Source organism: Medicago sativa, chromosome 7, assembly GCF_051527215.1.
Source record: "Medicago sativa cultivar Bolivia chromosome 7, Bolivia_mono, whole genome shotgun sequence".
NCBI lineage: Eukaryota > Viridiplantae > Streptophyta > Magnoliopsida > Fabales > Fabaceae > Medicago > Medicago sativa.
In genome coordinates this window covers 99,704,400-99,729,091 of record NC_140755.1, presented here as the reverse complement: position 1 = coordinate 99,729,091, position 24,692 = coordinate 99,704,400, and the positions used below count along the sequence as shown (strand labels likewise).

General features: G+C 32.9%; 3 protein-coding genes across 9 annotated transcripts; 2 read left to right on the top strand and 1 right to left on the bottom strand.

Moving 5' to 3' along the window:
* The first annotated feature begins 3,030 nt into the window (after window positions 1–3,030).
* Window positions 3,031–9,426, top strand: LOC146911140 (long chain acyl-CoA synthetase 1-like). Of its 7 annotated transcripts, none has more exons than XM_085730880.1 (20): window positions 3,031–3,122; window positions 3,628–3,806; window positions 4,227–4,290; window positions 4,394–4,483; window positions 4,573–4,629; window positions 4,725–4,773; window positions 5,405–5,481; window positions 5,599–5,638; window positions 5,734–5,828; window positions 5,928–6,095; window positions 6,268–6,378; window positions 6,514–6,601; window positions 6,681–6,747; window positions 6,889–6,964; window positions 7,079–7,196; window positions 7,591–7,836; window positions 7,931–8,070; window positions 8,259–8,441; window positions 8,778–8,897; window positions 9,005–9,426. In XM_085730880.1, the coding sequence occupies exons 2-20, from the start codon at window positions 3,661–3,663 to the stop codon at window positions 9,056–9,058; spliced, it is 1,989 nt and encodes a 662-aa protein (XP_085587006.1). In that variant the 5' UTR covers window positions 3,031–3,122; window positions 3,628–3,660; the 3' UTR covers window positions 9,059–9,426. The 7 variants fall into 7 exon arrangements, with proteins under 7 accessions (XP_085587006.1, XP_085587005.1, XP_085587004.1 ...); XM_085730879.1 differs by lacking the exon at window positions 3,031–3,122 and adding an exon at window positions 3,272–3,341 and having other exon boundaries at window positions 3,631–3,806; XM_085730878.1 differs by lacking the exon at window positions 3,031–3,122 and adding an exon at window positions 3,272–3,341.
* Window positions 9,427–10,501: 1,075 nt separating this feature from the next.
* Window positions 10,502–14,862, bottom strand: LOC146911139 (Zinc knuckle (CCHC-type) family protein). The gene is made up of 5 exons (XM_085730884.1): window positions 14,465–14,862; window positions 12,854–13,328; window positions 12,193–12,491; window positions 11,154–11,507; window positions 10,502–10,775 (listed from the first exon to the last, which is right to left on the bottom strand). Exons 1-4 carry the CDS (start codon window positions 14,765–14,767, stop codon window positions 11,172–11,174), a joined length of 1,413 nt encoding a protein of 470 aa, XP_085587010.1. The 5' UTR covers window positions 14,768–14,862; the 3' UTR covers window positions 10,502–10,775; window positions 11,154–11,171.
* Window positions 14,863–16,040: 1,178 nt separating this feature from the next.
* On the top strand, window positions 16,041–23,704 carry LOC146911138 (flowering time control protein FCA-like). Its single transcript, XM_085730874.1, has 15 exons — window positions 16,041–16,382; window positions 16,457–16,527; window positions 16,867–16,945; window positions 17,126–17,208; window positions 17,315–17,366; window positions 18,496–18,543; window positions 18,698–18,759; window positions 19,905–19,956; window positions 20,631–20,710; window positions 20,791–20,855; window positions 21,982–22,041; window positions 22,140–22,437; window positions 23,012–23,173; window positions 23,257–23,385; window positions 23,526–23,704. The coding sequence occupies exons 1-15, from the start codon at window positions 16,187–16,189 to the stop codon at window positions 23,583–23,585; spliced, it is 1,497 nt and encodes a 498-aa protein (XP_085587000.1). The 5' UTR covers window positions 16,041–16,186; the 3' UTR covers window positions 23,586–23,704.
* The last annotated feature ends 988 nt before the right edge of the window (window positions 23,705–24,692 follow it).

The following is a 24,692-nucleotide window of genomic DNA, read 5'->3' as shown; positions in this document are numbered from 1 at the left end:
TATGGACTGATTCAACACAAGAATTGTTAATACATGAGAGATTTGAATTTGAGATCTAGAGAGAACCATATTCCTAGTCTCAAACCTTCTCCACCAGGTCAATCCCCACGAGTTTCGATTTACCAATGTCGCATATGAATTGTGGTGCTTGAAGTTATGGTTCACCAAAAAATATTGCACGCTATGTTTGTGGATGAAAAAAAGAGTTTATATATTTGTTGGTATACTTAGTCTGCGCAAGACATTTGATCCAACTTTTTAAAAAAATATAATGCCAAGCCTTCTTGAAAAGTTTATTTAGCTAAAATTGTGAGGTGATAGTTAAAAGGTCTTTTAAACTTAACATGACAATTTATTAAAATAAATATATGTGATGTAATAACTTTTTATTCTTTTTATTGTAATAAAAAATTTCTTTATATACTTACTCTTCTAAAGATTTAAGCATAATTGAACTATAAAAAAAACTCGAGTACACAAATTTATGCAGTGACAAAATTCAAAGGTTTTATCATGTGTAAATTTCATCCTTTGTGACCCATTAGTTCTTTACCTTTAGCTTATTTTGAAATAGGTCACATGACGGGTCTTTTAACAATCTAAATATCCTTTGTGTTTGGTTTCAATTCTAAAGGTTCACAAGTGATTCTAGAGGTTGTAGAATTGATTTTATGATGTTTAGATGATTTAAGGTAGAAATTATTTTGCTTGTAGAATAGATTCTACTTGAAACTACAATTTGTAGTTTTTAGCTTCTAAAATTGATTTTAGCATTAAATTTATTGCTAAATCCATTTTTTACATAATCATATTCATACATAAATCCTTTTCAATTCAACTCGCTTTTAATCACAATCAATTCTCGTAGAGAAGTGCTTATTTGTACGAAGAGTAGACATAAGAATTGCAAGAAAATATCTCCACCGTTCTGTGCACTCCACTAACCCCTGAATTCCGTCAAAAAAGAGATTAAGCTTTCAATATTTTTTAATAGGCTGACATCATTCTTGCGTTTCGTTTATGAATTTTTTGTAAGAAATAGCAGGACTCATTCTTGTAAAAGCCGAACGAAACATACATGATGTACTAAGATTGGTGCTTAAGTTTTAGAACAGATTTTGTCAAAAAAAAAAAAAAAAGTTTTAGAACAGATTAATCTTATTTAATGAAAGTCTTGCGAGGGTCAACCTACTTTCACGGCTAAATTTCTAAGTAATACGGTAACTATGTTTATAGAAACCAAGCATGTTTGGATGATATTACATGAAACTCTTCCAACTTAATTAAAGATCTCATCAAATTTGTACTTGAAAATGTAACAATATTACTCTCTCTGTCTCATTTTAATTGTCGTTTATGAGTTGTGCACCGCTCTTAAGAAAATGATTAGTTGAGTTGATTTCAATGGTAAAATTATCATTTATTAAAATACCTTAAATTTAATTATTGAAGTAGTTAAATTAGATGAAATTCAAAAAAACAAGAATATACTAGTGAAAATACTCCCTCTGATATCAATTATAAGCAAATTTAACTTTTTATTGTTGCATTTATACTATTTGACATGGATTCATACACTAGTTTAAATTTAAATAAAACCTTTTTTTTTCTCAAAAAAAAAAATATGAAACTTTTTTATCTTAATATTTTTCAAATAAAGATGAAATCTCTGAGAGTGACCTGTTTGAGATCAATAATATTAAGATAACGTGAAAATGAAGTTGGTAGCCCACAAATATAAGCATTTAAACTAGCACCACTCAATGATTCTACCTTCAAACTCTAGAAGAAGTTGTAATGATGGGTTGGTTTCTGACTTGGTAAGTGTTTGTTCAATTTCGTGGGTAGGAATTTCCATTTCTGGTTTAAGATGACGGGGTCTGGTTTCACGATAGTGACACTACAACAAAATGGAAATTTTTATTTCACCTTTTTTTCGTACCATATTTTACTTTATTTCTTAAAAAATACTCCCTCCGGTCTTTATTATAAGAAACAATTGACTTTTTTGTTTAATAGAATAATTAATGTATCTTGTTATAAATATAGACTAGATACGTCACTTATACAATGAACCTAAAAAGTCAACTTTTTTCTTATAATAAGAACCGGAAGGAGTATCTTGAAGTCAAATTCCATGGTTTCCATCGCCAACTAGGGAACCAAATCAAGCTGTTGCAACTTGCAAATCGACGGGCAACACTTATTGCTTCTAGTTAGGATTAGCATGTCACGCAAGCCGTCGTGATTTTGCAAAAACTAACCCACCGTGATATAAAACATGTATAACTTTTGCAAATCACGATGAATTATTATGATTTTGGTAAACATAAGTTGATATCAAATACACACTTAGATTTTCAATTTTAAGGTGAATAAATGGAGAATTTGGGGATCGAACTTCGATCCCTATATATGCAGTGCAATATCTTTATCAATTTCTTTCCGATTTACCTGTAAATCATATAAAAACAACAAATAGTTGGTATGATATGCAAAAATGCAGGTGGCTGGTGAAGGTTGAGTTATTTAATTATTGTTAATTAGTTGATAGGGATTGTAAGTTGATATGCTTAGACTTATAATGCTCTTGTTAATTGGGCATTGTCGAGAGGGAGAATGGCGTTGCACTATCGTCTATGGATATATACATATACATACATACAGCATAATAAATTACTGTTTTTTGTTGAAAAAGTCATGTGACCATTTTTCTACATCCATTTTTTCTCTTTTAAATATCCACAATAATCTACTTGCCCAATGGAGGAAGACACCTCAATTAAAAATGATACGTCAACGCCTCTTAATCAACATTTAGTCAAAATTATATGTGGGTCTATGAAATTAAAAATAGGGTAAACTAAAGGACTAAAATTACACATTTGAAATTAGAGTGGTCAAAATCGTACAATTGAAAAACTAAAAATATTTCACAATATGCTTCATCAATAAAAAATAATGTTTTTTGGTCCAAGCTACAATAATAAATGCCATAATTAGTTTTCACCAGAAGAGCATCTCCAACATTGAAACTTTTCTTAGTTGATGAACTCATTTTAGATAAGCAAGTACTATATCTCATGAAAGGATTTAATTGCGAAACTTGTGACAAGGAGATGGTACGTATATCAACACATGAATATAATAAATGGAATTAATTGTGCATGAGGTAGTAGTACTGATTATGTTTCAACTACCTCCAACTTATAGCTCAAATTATTTTACTAGGACTACTATATATAACTCTCCATCATGTTCATAGGTCTTCATTCCTATATATACCATACAGTATATCTCACTAATGCACCCTGTTACTAGCTTGCTTTCAACAGGACTAGGTAAACTTGTTATCCAGAAAGCTACTTCAAGTTGGTCTTCACAAAAAACACAATATTACATATCTGGTTCAACAAAAATACAAATTCGATTATTAAAAGTCTCAAATTATTTTTAAAATAATTTTTATGGATATTTATTCCAATTAAGAATATTTTTGCCAAAACATGTACTCCCTTTATTATATATAAGGTGCATCTTTCTCTCTTGGTGTTCGGAACCCGGTTTCTATATACCAGTAGTTATTTTTTCCATATAAAATATACTATTATTTGCTTTGGCTGCTAGAAGTTTTGCGGCTAAGGTAAAAGAAGAAGAAGAATGAAGAGTTTTGCAGCTAAAGTAGAAGAAGGAAGAGAAGGTACAAATGGCAAGCTATCTGTAGGTCCAGTATATCGCAACCTTCTATCTAAAGATCAATTTCCACCATCTGATCCTGATTTAACTACAGCTTGGGATATTTTCAGGTATATAATATTTTCATGCAAATCTTTAGACTATATATAATGCAATCGTACAAATTCTTTTATAATGAATTTAACTATATGTAAAAAGTTGGTTTTTGATTGAGTTACGTTGTAATCAACCTTATAATGTAGTAATAATATGGGACTGGTGCGGTGCAGTTGTGTTTGTGATGCTATTGCGGAGACCTTTAAAACCCGTCACGAGCACAATTATGGTTGTTGACTACAATTTAAAACTATGCTTAGAATATACTATAAATTGTCCAATATAAAATAAATGGAAGTTCTATGATTAGTTCAAAAATAATGATAATTAACTTTTCCTAATGAGCTTCCTATAAAAATAGAGAAGAAGAAAAAAAACCTTCATAATGAATTGGACTAGAAGACTTAAATTGACCCTTTCTTTGATGATTGTAGTGTGGCAGCCAAAAAGTATCCTCAAAACCGTATGTTGGGATGGCGTGAATTTGTTGATGGAAAGGTATTTTTATGACAGTCCATTTTATTTTATGTTCATGTCATGTAGACTTATATGACAAGGAAATTGATTTATTTTTATTTTATTTTATTTTATTTTATTATAGTTTGGATCATATGTGTGGAAGACATATAAGCAAGTTTATGATGAAGTCATGCATATAGGTTCAGCTCTACGTGCATCTGGTGCTCAACATGTAAGTGTTTGCAATGTAAAAGTACTTCTCTTTTTTATTTTTGTTAAAAGGGTGTGATCTTAATGTTTATTGTGTAATTTCAATTATAGGGCTCACGAATTGGAGTTTATGGATCAAATTGTCCTCAATGGATTGCGGCAATGGAGGTTCCCACTTCTATATAACGTTCTCACATTTATTTGTTCCTTCCTTCTATGTTTTTACTCTATTGTAATTCATAAGCTTGTTTATGTTGATGTAGGCTTGTTGCGCCCATAGCTTGGTTTGTGTACCTCTCTATGATACTCTTGGTAATAAAATAAAAAAATCGTCCATACATATTTACTTCATCCTCCCCTGTTTTCTCTGTTTTGTGCAATTAGGAACGTCTGAAAATGATCCTAGTTGGGGTCACTCTTCATATTTTGGAATAACACAATTTTACTACTTTAAAAAGAAAACTCGATGAAAATCGACTGATTTGATAATGGAGGGACCAATTCCATAAATGAGTGAAAATACGGGGATCATAATTAAACCTTAAATTTTTCTTTATTTTTATTTTCTTCCTAGCATTGACACCAATTTCTCCAATTACTTATGTCATCTAAAATAATTAATATGAACCGTCACTAAATAAAAGAAAAACAAAATATTTTCAATCATTTTAGACTTTATCTCTTTTTATGAATAAATAAACTCCGATTCTAACACCTCATGTTTTTATATTGAACGTAATTCTTTCTTACGAACTAGCTTCTAAAGCGACAAATGTTGCCTTTATAAACTTTTTCAAGTCCTTACTTTTTTTAATGTAGAACTTGAGTTTTTCTCCATGATATTCTTTTAACTACATTTTTAATTACTTATTTATCGGCTAAATGATTTTACATATATTTTTTTATTGATTTGATTCAATTTCAATTTAAACATCAAATGCAGGGTCCGGTGCTGTAAATTTTATCATAGATCATGCAGAAGTAGATTTTGTGTTTGTCCAAGATAAAAAAGTTATGCAAGTAAGAATCACTTTCATTGAATAATCATCTTCAGCTTCAAATAAATTCATATACCACATTTAAAGGTAAATACAGATTCCAGTTGTGTAACATAATAATACATTCACTGTATTTCAGCTTTTGAGTCCTGATTGTAAATCAGCTTCACGATTGAAAGGTAAATATGTGACTAATTAGACACTTCAATGTTTCTATATGCAATAGCTTAATAAAGACATTTAATTTAACTTTATTTTCTTTGTGTGGATACAGCAATAGTTTGTTTCACTACATTAACAAATGAAGAGAAAGATAAAGCAACCAGCATTGGGGTTAAGCCATATTCTTGGGAAGAGTTCTTACAAATGGTTAGTGCATAATATAAGGAAATTAATTTGTTTATATAATGATAAAATGAAATTTGATAATATTATAAGTCAATAAATCATCTTACTACTACCTTGTAGGGAAAAGAAACTCCATCAACCATTTCACCACCACAAGCTCATAATATATGCACAATAATGTATACTAGTGGAACAAGTGGAGACCCTAAAGGTGTTGTTTTGACTCATGAAAACATTACTTATTTTGTTAGGGGAATGGATATTTTCATGGAACAGTTTGAAGACAAGGTAAATACTACATTTTTACTTTGCTACAATTGTAGTGTGACACAACAATAATTTGTAAAATCAATGTGATGCACCAGATATATTTATTATTGTCTTGTATACATATTTTGATTTGATTATGATTCTTTCAATTCTGTGTTTTTTTCTAACATATGTATCTAATCTTGCATAGATGACCGTTGAAGATGTGTATTTATCTTTCCTTCCTTTGGCTCATATCCTTGATCGGACAATTGAGGAATATTTTTTCCATAAGGGTGCATCTGTTGGCTACTACCATGGGGTATATGTTCATGCAGAAATATTTTCATTCATTTGGATTTTCTTGACAAAAGGGTCACACACAAAGAAAATGTCCCTCAATATAGTTTGTTTACTTTTACATCTTATGAATTTTTTGAGTTGCTTGTGAATGAAGGATCTAACTGCATCGAGGGATGATTTAATGGAATTGAAACCAACACTGTTTGCTGGGGTCCCTAGAGTCTTTGAAAAGGTCTATGAAGGTAGGTTCACAAATCCGCACAAAATTTATTTGTTTTATTATAATTTAGTAAATAACTCATTTAAGATTATATCTTTCAGGTATCAAGAAAGCAGTGGAAGAGCTAAATCCAGTTAGAAGAACAGTTTTTGGCATGCTCTACAAACGGTATGTTGCTATTCTATACTTGTATAACTTTTAACTTTTAGCAAATTTTGGTACAAGTGAAATTAAATATGTGACAACCGACAATTATATGGATTTTGGTCTAATGTAATATTTCCACTGCACACCTATATTTTTATGCAGTAAACTTGGTTGGATGAAGAAAGGATACAAACATTGCAATGCATCACCATTTGCTGATCTATTAGCATTTAGAAAGGTTGTTTCTCCTCTTTACTACATGAGTTTCAAAACCACTATTAACTTCTTTTACCTATGGATTAACCTTCCCTAAAATTTCACCAATCTCAAATTTCTTTCCTTGGTGAGTTAGGTCAAAGCTCGGTTAGGAGGACGTGTTCGACTAATAATAACCGGAGGTGCACCGTTGAGTTCAGAGATTGAAGAATTTTTGCGTGTTACTTCTGGTGCTTTTGTATGTCAAGGCTATGGTAAGGAAATCTATTATTACAATACATCATGGTTTTTGATGTCTCTACGACTACAATTGAAGCTACATCAGCTTCATCATTCTCTATGATATCAAGGATTGCGACCTTCATTGTTAGCACAACCACAATTTAAAAATCTTGACTTATAATTAAGATAAAACAATACTCTTACGACACGAGCATAGGACTGAGGACAGTAAACATGCATTTTTTTATTTTTTTTGAAGAAAAACATGCATTGTTATGTAGCACGAATACTTCGAATAAGATATATTGGTATTACATTTACATTAAATTAGTTCTATATTTTAAATTATTAACGCAGTCTATATGTCAGTGTTGTGTCTATAAATGCAATGAAATGAAGTACTTACACTATATATGGTTAATCTAGGTTTGACTGAAACTTGTGGGTCAACTACTCTTGCATTTCCTGATGAAATGTGCATGCTTGGTACCGTTGGCCCTGTATCTATATACAACGAAATACAACTAGAAGAAGTTCCAGAGATGGGTTACAATCCTCTTGGAAATCCTTCATGTGGTGAGATATGTCTTAGAGGGAAATCAGTTTTCTCTGGCTACCACAAAAACCCTGAGTTAACAAAGGAATCCATAGTGGATGGATGGTTTCACACAGGTTGAGTTGAAATTTAATCTTCCACCCTCAAACTTTTGTTTTGAAGATTTTATCAATGATTTAATTTGATTGTGACATTGTTTGGCATCTTCAGGGGACATAGGAGAAATGCAACCTAATGGTGTTGTTAAGATTATTGATAGGAAAAAGAATCTCATAAAACTTTCCCAAGGAGAGTATATTGCACTTGAGTATTTGGAAAATGTTTATGGAATCACACCAATAGTAGAAGATGTAAGCATAAAATTCAGTATTGTTCATACGGTTTTAAAGTGCAGCTGTGGTTATGCTACGACCCTATATATTGTGGAAAAATGCAGCTAATGCGATCAAAATTGTCGTTGTGATACTGCATAGACTTTAAAATTATTCACATTTAGGCTCTTGATAGGTATGTGACTATTGTTGTGTTTTTGTATAAGGTTTGGGTTTATGGGAATAGCTTCAAGTCTGTGCTAGTTGCAGTAGTAGTTCCAAATGAAGAAATCACCAAGAAATGGGCATACACAAATGGTTTCGTGGGTTCTTTCTCTGAACTTTGCTCTCTTGACCAATTCAAGAAATATGTGTTATCTGAATTGAAGTTGACTGCTGAGAGAAACAAGGTAACACATACGGATACTGAAATAATTCAAATAAATGAACCAATTGTATTTTTCTTGTGTTATTTTCTTCAAGAACTTATTATATAAGTACTTATGTATAATTTATTTATATAATAACAAATAAAGTCAAAAATGTTCATATAAGTTATAAAGCTATCATTGAGAACTTATAGAAATAAGGTGAAAATAACTTATAAGTCTGTCATAAGTTGTTTCAATAAGCTCTAACAGATGTTTAAAGTAGTAGATAAGTTCAAATAAGTCAATTCAAATACGCTCTTAATTAGGTGCTTCAATAATTTTATTCTTCTTTTATTGTTCTTTTCAACGCACCAGCTTAAGGGCTTTGAACAAATAAAAGGTGTCATATTAGATCCACATCCATTTGATATGGAAAGAGACATGGTGACTGCAACATTGAAAAAGAGAAGAAACAATATGCTCAAGTATTATCAGGTAATCTGATATCCTTTTCTCACTTTTTCCTTTGCTCTTTTCTGGGTCCTCTTTATGTACTACTACATATTTCAATTTCTGACAAATTGTTGATATATTTCAAACAGGTTGAAATAGATGAAGTATACCAAAGATCAACGGGAGATAAGCATAAAATTTGAGATTTCATGCCGAATAAGATTGTTCAATATTAGTAGAGTTTCATACTTGTTTTTCTTATTCACTAGCTCTATGGTTGTTGTCGTTGTGGTTGGCTCTTTTATATGTTATATGTTAACAAAATAACTCCTCCAATCCGATACAATCATATTTGAAGGATTGTTGGATACTGAAAATAGCATGTCATATCTCGAGTGAGTATTCAAGGAGTAGTTAATTATTGTGTGAGATTAATCTTTCACTACAACTAAACCCGACCAATTGTGGGTAGTACATGTTGTATTCTCTTTTCAGCCTAAATTAAGTCGGTTTGAGAAAAAGAAAAAATTTGTCGTTTTACAATATCAATGAAATATTAATTTTCTTAGTACACCCTTACCTATTTATTAATTTTTCTTCTTTCAATTATCTAATTTATATGAATTTGTAAAACAACTCATATTACAGTTAACCTTTTTTTTTTTGGAGTATATTACATTGAACTATTTTTTTTTTTTGAGGGAAATATTACATTGAACTATGAAAATACCATTATTCAGGTCATAATTTAATTTGAGCGACTTTTCTAGCTGCTCTAATTTAATTTATTATAGGGTCCAGACAAAATATTATACGAATCATTCGCCTACTATTAGGGTCTTCTGAAACAGAAGCAAGAAAATACAATTAAGAGAGTTGAACGGTGTTTCAAAAAAATTACACAAAACAAAGAAAGAGAAGATAAAAGATGTTCACAAATAATGATTTTTTTTAATATAAAAATACCTAATTGAAAAGAGATTAAACGTAAGATTGATATGCTATTAGTATTTTCAGTCGAAAGAACTGTGTCAAGTTAAAAAGCTTCTCGAAAGAACTATGTTATGTTACAACTTATTCAATCCTCACTTAGCCTTTGGATTTTAATCAGAAGGTATTTTTAGTAGTTACCAGCAAGACAAAACAGCCTAACTAAATGTTTAAACTTCTTAACTTCAGAAATGAATTTCATAATATTTAATGCTCAAAGGATTAATGTTTTAAAAACAAAAGGATCGACAGGCAAAAAAAATATATGAAAGACATCCCAAACTAAGTTAAAACTGTAAAATACTTTTGCCTTATACGTTGAAGTTTCAATTAAAACAAACCTTGTATGAACGCCATTTGTTCAAGTCAAATTTTATCACAACCTTTTTTTGTCAATCACCTAAAGATGTTGATATAGCATGGAACTGTGTTATAACTTACTAACTAATAAGAATCCCTCGGGGGCGCCCGGGGCCTATAGCCAGCACGCTATTATGCATGTGACTCATTGAATTGTGGAGTGACTAGGGATAATTAGCAAGATCAACATAAAACTCACTCGATAATAACAATTGCATAGACAGAAATGTTACTGGCATTTCTCCTATGCGTAAAAATCCACAAGAACACACATGGGATGCCTCAAACACCTGGACTGATTGTAACAAAGCATAAAATTCATTCTACTAAAATCAACCAGTCATTCATAGGATCTCCACAAATATCATTGAACAAGTCACCGGTAATGGATGGTAAACAATGCATCACATCTTACAGCAAAGTTCTTGATAAGTCTGAGCAACCATATTAAACAAGAAACTGGGTACATCAACCAGAATGCATGTCCCTTCCCAATCCTAAGATTAATCAACATACTTACCTACCTTATGGGCTCTTGTTCATTTAACACCTACTCGATCAATCTGGACCCTGAAAATTTTATCGAGCAGAATTAAAGCTATGGCTGAAAAAGATGTACGATATTTGCAGTGTCTACAATAACAAACTACAATGTCCCTGTTGGTCAACTATAGTACAAGAGCTTTTGCAGCATTAAACCTTTCTATGTGACAACATCAACAATATCACAGAATACGGCTCGACGACCAGTATCGGCTACTAAATGAATAATATGGAATAACAACCCAACCTTGAGGCAAGGCAACTTATCTGATGATTGATGCTTTAGTAAAATGAGACAAGGAGTTCCTCATATTTACAGTTAAAAGGAACCAAAAGATTTTGAACAAAATTTTAAAAAATAAAAAATTAGTAGGTTTGGAAGACGAGGTCGGTAGAAAAACTCACCACTTGATAAAAAGAATTTTAATATCGGTTGTATGATTTTGCAAAATCTCCACGCCTCTGAAATTCACCAAAATTACCATGAGGCCTTGTAGGATAAGGCTCCATACTGTTTGAGAACCTATTCCGTGACTCCAAAGGTAAATTGTTTCCACCATAGGGAGGATTGACAGGAGACCTATCATAGTCCGCAAATTTTTGCTGTTTATAGCCCCGGTATCCAGGAGACATTTGTTGGATTGCTTGTTGTTGACGCCTCTGGGCATCAAGCTGAAAAAACTCTTCCCATTGTTTTGTATGCGTGGAACTCATTAGAGCAACTTTATTCATATACTTCTCTCTCAAATCTCGAATAGCCTTCAAGCAATAAACAAAATATTAGAATTACAAAAAACGGTAATACTCCCTTCGTCCCTCAATAGATGACCTGTTTGACAATATACATTATTGACTTGACATACTTTGACCATATTTTTCTACTAATTCACAAAGATAAATAATATCATGTAAGATGTTGTTGGATTCGTCTCGATGAATATTTTTAAAATATTAAATTTTCATAATTTTTTTTAGTAAAGAATTGAAGATATCAAAGATAAAACATATGCATTGGTATGTGTGTCGGAGTCAACTAGGTCATCTATTGAGGGACGGAGGGAGTAGTTTGTAACAGTGAAATGCTCTTGGGATTCAAAATTAATTCATGTGAGAAATAGCAAATCTTCTAATTTTACTTGTAACTTTCAAGCTCAGTAAAGATCATAAAAAGCTGTGATGCAAGCCAAGTCACAGTAAAACAGAGGACAAAGTTCTGAGTAATTATAACTAGGAGCCCTTCATTAAAACTTGTCTACTACCATAACTGACAAAAGAAAATCAGCATAGGGATTTTAAATCTACTTTTGCAGTTCCTTGACTTAATGCCTAAAAAGACAGGTTTTAGTATTTAAAAAATATTCAGTGAGATGCAATGTGCGAAAACAAATGATTGTTGTTTAGGACTAGACATGTGCAAAAGCATATTATTTTCCAATGAACGCACCTCACGATGTTTTAAATTTTCTTCATCTTCTTCTCTGTCACGAATTTTCATTAGCTCCATTGCCTCCTTTTTATACTCTAACTCTAATTCTTCTAGAGTATGAAGTGGGGCATTGTGATCAAAGTGTTGGCCAGGTTGGATGCCAGATTCTCTCCTATGAGAATCCCACCCGTCATTCCTATAAGTGCCCATGTTATGACTTTGTCCATTAAATGAATTATAAGAGTTCCCTGTATGTGAGGCTTGTCTTGGAGATTTTGACTGGCTTGAACGGCCTCTAGATGCACTATTGCCATAAGCTTCACGAAATGAAGAGTATGTTAAAGCACTTGAATCAGGATGCCAACATAGATGATTTTCTTTAATTCAACAAATTGCACGTGATTCAAGATACTAACGTAGCTTTAATTCAAAAAGTATCTTTATATTCGCATACTGAAACCATTGGAGCCAATCCTTTCAGTAAATACTCTTCAGGACGGAGATAATTGTTGAAGGCTAAGAACTTACCTCTTGCTGCAAGTAAATGACAAGTAAGAGCAACAACATTAAAATGCAGTCACTCTGAGCATAAATTTCACCCAAAAAAACCTATCAAGCTACAATCATGAAATTACCAGCTTTCTAACGATGGCATAAAGATATCCTAAGCTGTCCCTACCTTGTTGAGAATCTCTTGCAAACTTTTGAGTGTTGTCGCGAACACGGTCTTCGACAGCTCTCTCTTGCCTGCCAAACCTTTGAGGAAACTGAGGTGTATTCCGTGGTGCAGAATGAGATCTCTGAGGCTCAGAGCGCTGAAACCTGGAATTAACAGGACTTCCCTGAGGTGGTGGTGACCTTGATCGGTGGGGTGGTGGTGACCTTGATCGGTTAATCTGAGAACTGGAAGATCCCTTTTGTTCACCTTCCTCTCTAATCTTATGCACAGCATCAACGCCTTTAGCCATAACTAACCTATCCTTACCACTAACAATAATGAATTTCTCGTCCATCTTAATTTTGCAGCCAATGTCCCTTTCAATCTTACTTATAACTTTCTCGGTGAAAAGTGCTCTTACATTTCTGTCTCTTGCAGGTATCCTTTGAAATAATTCTTGAGACTTGTTGTTTGCTCCAAGAGTAGATGGACAACCCTAAATTGTAAGTACAATAATATCAGTCAACTAAAACGGTGATGACAAAATATCATCAATCAACTAAGATCTTGTTCGGATAAACAATTTAATTTAGAGTTCTTATCATATAAGTGCTTAATTGCTAATGCATGAGTTTTTTTATAACAAGAGATAAAATAGTAATATACGTTTTTTAGTTATACTGAAAAGATTATGAAAATAAGTTGAAAACAACTGATGGACCTGTCATAAGCTATTCCCTTAATCTATCCCACAAGGTATTACAAGCGCTTATGACAATAGATAAACTCAAATAATAAGTCAGTATACAGACATACGCTAATATTGCAAGTGCCCTGAATGGATAAATAACTTAGTTAGGTGCGAATGCGATTATCATACTCAAAGGGTATATGGACAACCCTAAATTTTCAAGTACGATATCCCTCAACTAAGATGGCGATGAAAGAATATTATTAATCAGCTAAGGACTTATTTGGATAAACAATTTAATTAAACATGCTTATCATACAAGTGCTTATTTATAATCTATATTTTATAACGAAAGATAAAACAAAATTATTTCGTTTTTACACAAGTTATAAGCTATTTTAGTAAGGTATACTGAAAAATTTATGGACATGTTATAAGCTATTTCCGTAAGATCTCCCAAAAGGTGTGACAGAGTGCATGTGACAATAGATGAACTCAAATAAAGCCCTGTTTGGATAAATAGGTTAGTTGAAGATTATAGCTTAAGTGATAAGTTCTTATGTATAAGCTATTTTTATAGCAAAAGATAAAATAAAGTTAACTTGTTTTTGATAAGCTTATTGGCTGTTTTCCTAAGATATCTTGTAGAAATTATGAAAATAAGCTGAAAAAAGCTTGTGAACAATGTCATAAGTTGTTTTCATAAGTTTTCCCAAACAGTCTCACAAAACTTATGCTACTGGATAAACTCAAATAAGCCAATCCAAACATGCTCTAAGTCGATATTAAAAAAATTACTTAATTTATATTAAAATTGACATTCAGAATACTAAAAGTCCAAAACCAGTGATACCTGAGTAAAATGACACTTAAACTACAAGTGCTTAATTAACGTGTTAATCCAAACAGAGCCGTAATACAAATGACAGAATTCGCAATACCTGAGTGAAATGTCCAGATTCACCACATAATTTACAAATCATTTCTTCTTCTTTTCTTTTCTTCCAATTTCTCTCGGTAGCTTTGGATTTAGCTTCCCAGACCTTAGCATCACGGCTTATGAAACCAGTTGGAATAGCATTAGGATCACGAACTTCATCTTCTTCGTCATCGTCAGAGCCTGCATTTGACCTTTTGTTCGATTTTGCTCTCTCTTGAACAGATCCGGATCCTACAGGACCAGTGTACTCTTTGTATAGGTCGCTAAAATCGTCGTCAATATCTGGATCGGGAATATTCGCCATGGATGAAAATTCTTTCCGTCGATATCGGCGATGGAAGTAGTTTTATGTAAGTGGAACAAGCGAAGGGATAGAAATGGTGTGGTGGCTGCAAAATTGAGAATGAGAGCGATTACACGTCAGTTTTAGGGTTTTTTTTTCACGGAATTGGGCTGGTTTAATTTGTTTAATGGGCTTATTGTTGTGTTTTTTTTTATGAGTCATGTTAACTAGTGCCCCGGGGCACTGGTTAAGGAAGACAAAAATGGAAATTTTAAGTCAAAAAGAACACTTTTTAAGTTTTTAATGCATTGACAACACAATTTTCAATGCAAGATACTACTATATTTAACTCCTTAACCAGTGCCTCGAGACTAGATAACATTTCCCTTTTTTTTATTTATTTATGGAATTTTGATTACTCTCCCCACTTATGAAATTGTGTTCATCAAGTACATCCACTTACAAAATCGGTTCAATCATTTTTTAAATCGGTTCAAGCGACTTTGAAAGTGACAGTCGCTGAAAAATGTCGAGCGGATGATACCATATAAAATTTAAACCCCTTTTGTACACCTTACTTGTGTATTTAAGTTTTTAACAATTAAAAACTTTAATACAAACTCATTTGGAATGGTCTTGTGATGTTGCTTTCGAGTTGAAGTGTTCAAGGTCTAGGTTCGATTTTTTTAGTGTCAATTTTAATATGCTTATTTGGCTTGTAAAAAAAGAAAAACTTTAAACCAAAACTCATATAAAAAAAAAACCACCATGTTATATCATTTTTCTTCGGAACTTGTTTGAATCCGTCAATTTTTTTGAGATTTTAACTAATAGTCCATCATTATCTATATGACTATAGTACACAATAATATATCAATGTATCAAAATTTCAAAATAGTTTATGACTCTGTATTATGTTAGTCAAAATAGTCCATATTATTAAAATGTTTCATTAATATTGTCATATTTTTTTTTGGGAAATGTTAACGAGTGCCCCCGGGGCACTCTTTAAGACCTTTAAAAGGTAACTTTTTTTGAAAATTAATGTAATCAATGCATTGGAAATTGAAATTTTTGACTTTTTTGGTGGAATAATTTCTTCTTTTGGAATGCTTAAAGAGTGCCCCGGGGGCACTCGTTAACAAGACCCTTTTTTTTTTTGACTATTTTAACTAAAAAAGCGCACCCCAAATTTACTTATTTAATGTTAAACCCATTAAAATGAAATATTACACCTCCTAATTCTTCAAAACAAAAAATTAAATATTAGACCAGTAACAGTAAGGAGTAAACCAGTTGGGCACAGAGGAAATTAGTGGAGAGCTGAGCGGCAAGTGGAGGAACGGAAAAGGGCAAAGGGAAAATCGTTTATATTCAACTTCAGGCTAGACTACCGTCTACTAGTAAGTGCGCGGTGTTCAAGTTGCTTCTGAGTCAACTATGCTGGATATTCATCAAGAACAAAGGGTCAATTTCACCGGAGACCCACCAAACTCTCAATTCCCCCACGACTTCGTCAATGTCAGTGGTAATGGTAACATAGCCGCCGTTGATTCTGGATTTCCTCCTCCTCCTCGACCGCCCCCTAATCATAATTATTCCATCCCTCGCAAACGACAATGGGGACCTCCTCAAGGTACTCTACTTCATTCATTTCCATTCCATTCCTTCGCCACAACACAATTCTTACTTATCTCTTTCTTGTTGCAGATCAAGTCGATGTTACCGGTCATGTTAAAGTTTACGTTGCACCTGTTCCCAGAACTGCATCCGAGGCTGATGTATGTAACTCTTTTTTTCTCTGTTGTCTAATAGCGCTATAACACTCCCTAATTTGAAGAAATCACTATTGTTACACCATATTATTCACTGTTGTCAAATAGTGGCAGTATAACACTTTAGTGTAGCAGAAACCGCTATTTTCCACAATTTATAACAATGATCTACGTATATAATAATAGATACATACATGTGAAAGGTTATAATCATGGTGTCCCTGTCTCAATGAATCCTTCTTTTCGTATTTTTAATTTATAACCACATTGCTTAGGTTCCCGGGACGTTGGATGTGCTCTTGCTCCTCTTTCTCATTTCATTTCGTATTTTTGATTTATAACCAGGTCCGCCTTGTGTTCCAAGGATATGGAACTATTGTTGAGGTTGTTCTTTTAAGGGATAAGGCAACTGGAGTTCGACAAGGTATCTATATTGAATTATCATGTGTTATTTCACTTGTATATATCACCATCTATTACTGCAATTTGATTTGTCAAGGGTTACAAGGAGTGATTCGTTTCACTTGATGCTCACATTAATATATGTTGTATATAATATATATACAAGTATCAAAATTAGTCTAATTTTGTTTAACTTTCACAGGAAGTTGTTTGGTGAAATATTCAACATTTGATGAAGCAGATATGGCTATTAAGGCTTTAAGCAATCAGTATACATTTCCTGGAGTAAGAACAATTTCATATATGATTGGCGGCTTAAGCCATTCCTTTATGATAATAATTTGATTAACTTAAACACATCTTATATTTTTGACACGTTTACATTTCCCAGGAATCATCACCTGTTGTTGTCAGATTTGCCGATCGAAAACGTGAACGTTTTGGTAATCATTTTACCTTCTTTAAATCCTTTTGAACCAATTATTTAAATACAGTATTACTCTGGCTTAGCAAGGTTCCACTTCTTAGTCGATCAATTAAAACCATTTTCTCTATCCACTTTGGTTATTTTATGAAATATATCTCTGCGCATACTCTCTTTCAAATTTTTAATAGAAAAATCAACGACAGGAAGTGGTTCGACTGTGTATTTTTGACTCCATATGTTCCTCATGTATTATGGACTACATATGTACCTCATGTATTATGGACTCCATACGTACCTCATGACATAGATGTTACTCAATATTTTAGGACTCCATATGTATTATCGAATCAATATGTATCTTGGACTCCATATGTACCTTATGACGATTATTACAACAACAACCAAGCTTTTTCCCACTAAGTGGGGTCGGCTAAAACCTGGGTATTGAACCCACGACCTATAGAATCACAATTTTGTTATTGAAATTAGATCTGCCCAATCTCTTTTATTTTTCATACTTACTGTTGGCATTATACCCAGGGCTGGTCCAACAGATTAGGAGGCCTAAGGGGGATTTAAATATGAGGCCTTTTTATTACGGAAAAAATGAGGCATTTTAAGTCAATATTATTAAATTAATGTAATATTTTTTTTTTTTTTGTTTCATTTTTTATTTATGATAAAGAGTAAAGACCATTGTTTTAATCTTTGTTGATACAATATTAACTTTAGATAAGATTTTATCGATGTTAATTTTGAAAATAATAGAATAAGCCTTTTCATTAAGTAAATTTTTTAAAACTTTTTGAGGCCTAAGGCGGTTGCCTTGGGATGTCCCTAATTGTACCTTTTATTTTTCGACCTGTAAAAAGTTATTTTAAGCTGCTATTTTACCGTTGTTCGCATGTGCTGATGTTGTGGAATTGAGATTGTTTTCATGATTACGATCCTACAAAAACTTTCTTTTTGACATGTATATATTAAGGCTAAATTTATATTTTTAGAAGTTCGTTCCATTATGTTCATATTTTTTGTCGACAAAGTCATACAACACACTGATTACAGTGTATATGATCTAACGAGTAATTAAACTCACAATGCTTTTTTATGTTTTAATTCTGTGGTTCCAAATTATTATTTTGTAGGGCTTCGAGACTTCTGCCAAAACATGGAAAAGAGAGATCCTCCCGAAGGTAAACTTCTCATTTTTTTCTCACGACTGCTCACAGACTTCTATTTGAATACATGACTGTCTAGTTCTTATCTGATATTTTATTCTTTTACACTATTGTTTTTCAACTGATCACTTCTTATTTTATTTGTGGTTTTGTTCCTATAAATTTTCAGTGGTGGGTAAAGTTTACGTTGGTTGCATCAACAATGAAGCTTCAAAACAGGAAATTGAAGAAGTATGTGTGACCATTCACCTAAACAAGAAATTACTAGTGTATTTTTCATGCCAATGATTTAAGATGCTGATTTTAGAAATTTATTCTAGACTTACCTCACAGGTTGGCTGGATTATATATGCTGCACAAGTTTCTCCTAATAATTGATAATTATTAAGTTTGAAATAGATACATTTCGATACATGTATATTGGTTATCATGGAAACACTTGTGATGTTTCCAAGTAGAAAAACTAGAAAAAAATAGTCCTTGTTACCAACATGTTGATATCTGTAACCTTTTGCTGCCTAATGCAGCTCAGTAGGTTGATATGATAAGTTTATGCTCTATGTTTGGTTCGGGGGTTTTGGAAGGGAGAGGAGGGAGTGTTTAATTTTTTTTTGGGTTTGGTTCAATCTTTAGAAGGGGAGGGGAGCCAATCCCTCCTAGCATCTCTTTTTGCTCCCCACAAATTGGGGTTTTTTTTTTTGGAGGGGAGTTAAGATGTATTATTTTAATTTTTAATACATTAGCAAAATTACCCTCAATATTATATCTGAATCCAAAATTATCCTTATAGTAATGAGTAACTTAACTTTATTTTTTTTCCGCTAGTTTTTACTTCTTTTTTTATTGTTCAATTTTTCCTTTTTCTATCAAATATTGTTTTTTTTTTTTTTTTTTTCCATCTGTGTTTACTTTGACATGTTTCTGCTTTTTGTTTCATATTGTTTGATTTCTCTGCCATCACTTTGACATGCCATGTTTTTTACTTTCTTCAGTGTTAACCTTTTCTGTTTGATTTATACTACTCTCTCTGTTACGTGTTTGTATATACTATATATGGAGTAGTACATGAGTTATATATTATGGTTGTAAGATTGTAATGATAAACATGTAAATTAGTTATAAAATCCCTCTCCTACCTTTGTGAACCAAACATATATGTAATTAAAATCCCTCACCTCCCCTCCCCTCTTTTGAACGAAATATGTATGTATAAAAATGTTTCCCCTCCCCTCTCCTCAGTTGAACCAAACAGACAACATAGACATTTATTTTGCTTAGGTATAGTATATTTTGGAATGTCGTTTTTAGTCTGCAAGGTTGTGTGTAATCTCTTAGCCTTCACGCTTTGTTTGAGTTTGTATGCATATTCTCTGCAGATATTTTCCCCTTACGGGCATATAGAAGATGTCGTCGTCTTGCGGAATCGCGGTTGGTCCTTGATCTTGCCTTGTAATATTTTATATATAATATCTGTGGCTTTGAAGAATGAACACGTGCTTGAGTTTGTCTTTGATGTTTTACCCGCATTTATAGTGCATGGTTAGGAGTTGCAGACCTGAAAAATAAAAAATCTAGAGGAGAGGCAGCAGACAAAGATTGATTGAGACGAAGACCTATGTCTGATCTCACTTAATTAAGTTTTGCTTCAAAAGTGACTTTTTAAAGAAATAGTACAAATATTGTTGAAGTTATGGGGTTAGTCTTTTAGGTATATAGGGATGAAAATAAATTCTCAGAACAATAAAATTATATTGATATTGATGTGAATGATATTTTATATATTATTGTTCAGAAGACAAAGCACTGGTCCTTAATTATTTATTTATGGTTATACTAATACTAGACTCCTAATCCTCACCAAGGAAACAACATAGACTGTCAGGAGTTACTTTTCAGACATTCTAACAAACAAAATTACTAAATAATTGGAGCCTACGTGCATAGAGAGAGGATCATGCTCAACACAAGATGGACTGTTTGAATTTTTGCAATGGTTTCTTTTAGCGCTAAATCATTAATAATTTATTTCATCAATTTATTATTCAATGATTTTTTGCTTTTACCTAACTTTTGTCATGTGGGTGCATTTCTTGATTTTCAAGGATATGGTTTTGTCAAATTTTATAACAGAGAGATGGCGTTGGCAGCAATCAAAGGGTTGGATAGAACATTCACGATGAGAGTAATGCTAATTTTTTAATTGATACATATAATTCTGTCCACTTTTGAGTGCATGCTAAAATTTTATTCCTAATAATGCAGGGTTGTGATCAACCATTAATTGTTCGTTTTGCGGAACCGAAGAAACCTAGGATGGGAGAATTAAGGTTTTGCTTTCTGACTTCATTTTTCATACAACTCCGTGTATATCAGTCATTGCCATTAATGTATTAATGCAACACAAGTAAACAATGTTGTCGATGGTACCGTTGTTTTTTAATATTTATTTGTTTTGACTGAGAAGGCTGGGGGTTCCAATCAAGCAGCTTTATTTACTTGGCTGAGTGTCAATGACTCTTTAACCTGGTATATGAGTCGAGAAGTGGAAATATTGAATTGATATTCTGTCTGACCTGTGTACAGGCTTTGATAGGCCTGAGCTTGGCCTACGAAAAAATTTGCAAGCCTGAGCCTAGCCTATAGCCTTTCGTAGGCCTATCATATTAAAGTCATTACATAGTCCATTTTATCTACTTCTAAATAGGCTAAATCGGCCTTAAAGCCTATTCACTGTAAGGCTTGTCTATCACTATAAGGCCTTAAAAACCTAATTCACTATAAGGCTTTAAAGCCTATTTAGAAAGTCCATTATTTGAGTTGTTTATTGATTTTTATGATTAATATAAATAAATAAAAAGTTTTAATAATATGCATAAACAGGCCGGCCTATCAGGCTTCGTATGCTTTTTTGATAGCCTAAGTCTGGCCTATTTACTTAAATAGGCTTTTTCAAAAGCCTAAGCCTAGCTTTTTTAATAAACAGGCCAAGCCGTAGGCCCCTGTAGGCCGGCATGGCCTATTCCCAACCCTTGGTGCGAGTTTTATTTAAGAAAAGATCCATCATACATTAGAATATGAAAATAATCTTATTCATGTACAAAATTATGATTATATTAAATAAAATTTCTAATTTGTACGTAATGAAATTATCGTCATTTTAATGTATTTTTCACATCTAATATTGTTTCAAACTTTTCTGTTATTATTTGATATCTGCTATCATATTGAAGCAGTATTCCTTTAATTTATTTTTCATGTTTATAAAAAATAAATCCTGTTTAAAAACACTTTATTGTTGTAATTCAATCCATCATATCACTCAGCTCCATGAGCCGGCTTTCCCTTCTGGTTCAACGATCGACCATCTGGTTACTGGAATATTTGTTAAGTTTATTGTTATTGGAGATAGTTCAAGTAATTATATTCATGTTCTGTTTGTGTGCATCTCTTTAGGGGCAACTACTTACCTGCGAATGCAAGTTATGGTCCCAGTTCCCAAGAACCAGCAGCTTGGTTTGTTTTGCTTCTTCATCTTCTACTTCAGACTTACTTACAAATTGCAATACACATGCTACATGCTGAATATGTTTCTGTTTAATGACTTGTTACAGGTCACTACCAAATTATTGTGATCCCAATACTGGAGGAAGTAATATGCATATTGCTCCACATCATTCCAGACTTCCACACCAGCAAGTTAATGCTCATATTCCCAACTGGCAACCTGGTGCTACTGTTGTACAGCAACAATTTCCACCCCAACACGTACAATCACAATTGACTTCGATGCCTTTACGGCCACTTCAAGCTCCCAACTTGTCTTCTCAACCATTTATCACTGAGGTGCAGAGACAATTTCATCCACCAGATTCATTGGTCCAAAATATAGAGCAGCAGCTAAGTTCTCAGGTTAGTGCCTAACAGGTAATATAGTGATTGATCCTTCGGGGAAGTTTTGGTTGGGGTTGCGACTTCAGTAAATTTTTGTTATTGAATATTTGGACCGACTTAGGTGAAGTTTTAATATCCTCAAATCTCCAAATTCCAAATCATATTTCTTGAGTACGTGTTTGTTGTCGGTCATAATATCTTCAAATCTCCAAATCATATTTCTTATTATCTTTGGAATTTCTGAAATTTAGCCTTTGTAAATGTTTATACTTTGACAATTCTGAATACGTCTTGGCTTTTCGGGTGCCATCCTCTCCTGTTTGAACTTTGAAGTAGTTAAACTTAAAATGTGAACTCTTTCCTTCCTTCCTTCCTTCCTTTTATATTAACATGATAATAACGGGTTGTTATAATTGAGGGGCAGTATTGGAGTTACTGTTGTAAGTAATTGTAAATTGCTGAGCATGTCATGCTCTTAGTTTTATGTTGGACCTTTTCTTTGTATCTACCACTACTTACAAACGTTTAAATGGATCATTCAATGTGACAAAATACTGGTTAGGAATAATTTCTCATTTATTGTTCTTCCCAGCTACCTACTCAGACTGAACGTTGCAATACAGTTGTTGGTAGTACCTCACCTGATCTGCATACAAATCCCCAAGATGAAGAATTTCCAGAGTCTGACTGGAGCGAACATTACTGCCCTGATGGTAACAAGTACTACTACAACTGTGTCACTTGCGAAAGCAGAGTAATGTTTGAAACCGTTGATCTTATTCTCACAAACAGTTTTGGATTTCTATTTTTCTGTTGTAATGGTTACTCTTGGTGCAGTGGGAAAAGCCTGAGGAGTGTGCTGTGTATGACAAAGAATCACAGAAGCAACACGAGCAAGATGATCATAGCTTACTTCAACCGCAATTGTCGTTATCTTCCTCTCAAGAAGTTTCTCAAAAGCAACAGGTCCTTTCTTATTTTTACCATTATAAAAACATGGTCCTACTGCAATATCAGCTTGTATCCAATTAACCTCAATTTAGTTGATGAAGGGATCGCGTTTTGTTGCTGAGTCTTCTGTTACCTAACGTCCTGTAATTTTACAGGAAACAAATCATGACGATCACATGCAGTCAGAAACAAGTCCTGTTGTTGAACAGGTGTGATTTTATTTTTCTTGTGCTACTGGAGTCACATATTGTCAACATTTTTTTTTTACAAGTACATATTGTCAACAATCATTGTTATATTATTATTATAAAGTGGCCTTCAAATTGTTACAAAACTAGTGTGCGTTTCTCCGAAGGTTCTGCATTTCTTATTGCTTCATTAGTTTATTTCAATTATCTGTAATTGGGGAATTTGTTGCATTCTGATAGAAACTTGAAATCAGATTAGGAATTATACACCAAGCTTGTTACAAGTAGATGTAGTCACGGGCTAATATGCAGACGAAATTTTGACCAGAAAGTCCGGTCCAGCCCAAACCTTTGCTCTTCACTCAAATTCTCCTTTCCCTCTATATTTTCACTCCCCAATACTGGTATGTTACCGAACTCCCTCCATCACTCAGCATAATGCTGTCCCTGTTAGAATGGCTTCCTCCCTCTCTTCCAACAAACTGTTTCCCCAGGCACTATCTTTGCAGCAGTCATCTCCCTCCTTTCTGGCCTCTCCGTACTCAACATTTCCATTCCGTCCACTCCTCTTAAGCTCTTTCTTTTTCCTGGCATAAACATGTTTTATAGTTAAATTGATTTCTAATTCCCTCATTCAAAAGTGTAAGAAAAGGCTATAATCTAGTAATTACTTCTAATTAGATATTCCTTCTGATCAATACCGACTTAATTTTTTATTTACTATATGTTTAATTGGGAGATCTTGGAGGGAAAAAATGGAGATTAATTTTTTTTTTATTTATTAATAGATGTATAATATCTATACAAGTAAGAAAGGGATAGGATATAATGTAGCAAATACTTCTACTTACATATTTAGACCTAAGTTTTCCTTTGTGGTAAAATGGATGATTTTGGAGGGAAAGAAAAGGGAGATTGTAACATCATTTAGGTTTGTAATGTTACAACAGTAGGCCAGAGGGTGCTGTCGACTATCCTTTTCGAAGTATATTGTTTGTACTTGCTTGTAACTTGCAATTGAAAGAAGGTAATTTCTCAATCAACCCCTCCTATATTCCTGTAAGGAGTAAAACGGAAATTTAGGGGGCCTCTGACTAATGAGGTGGATTGAGAACCTTTCTTGAAAGAACCGGA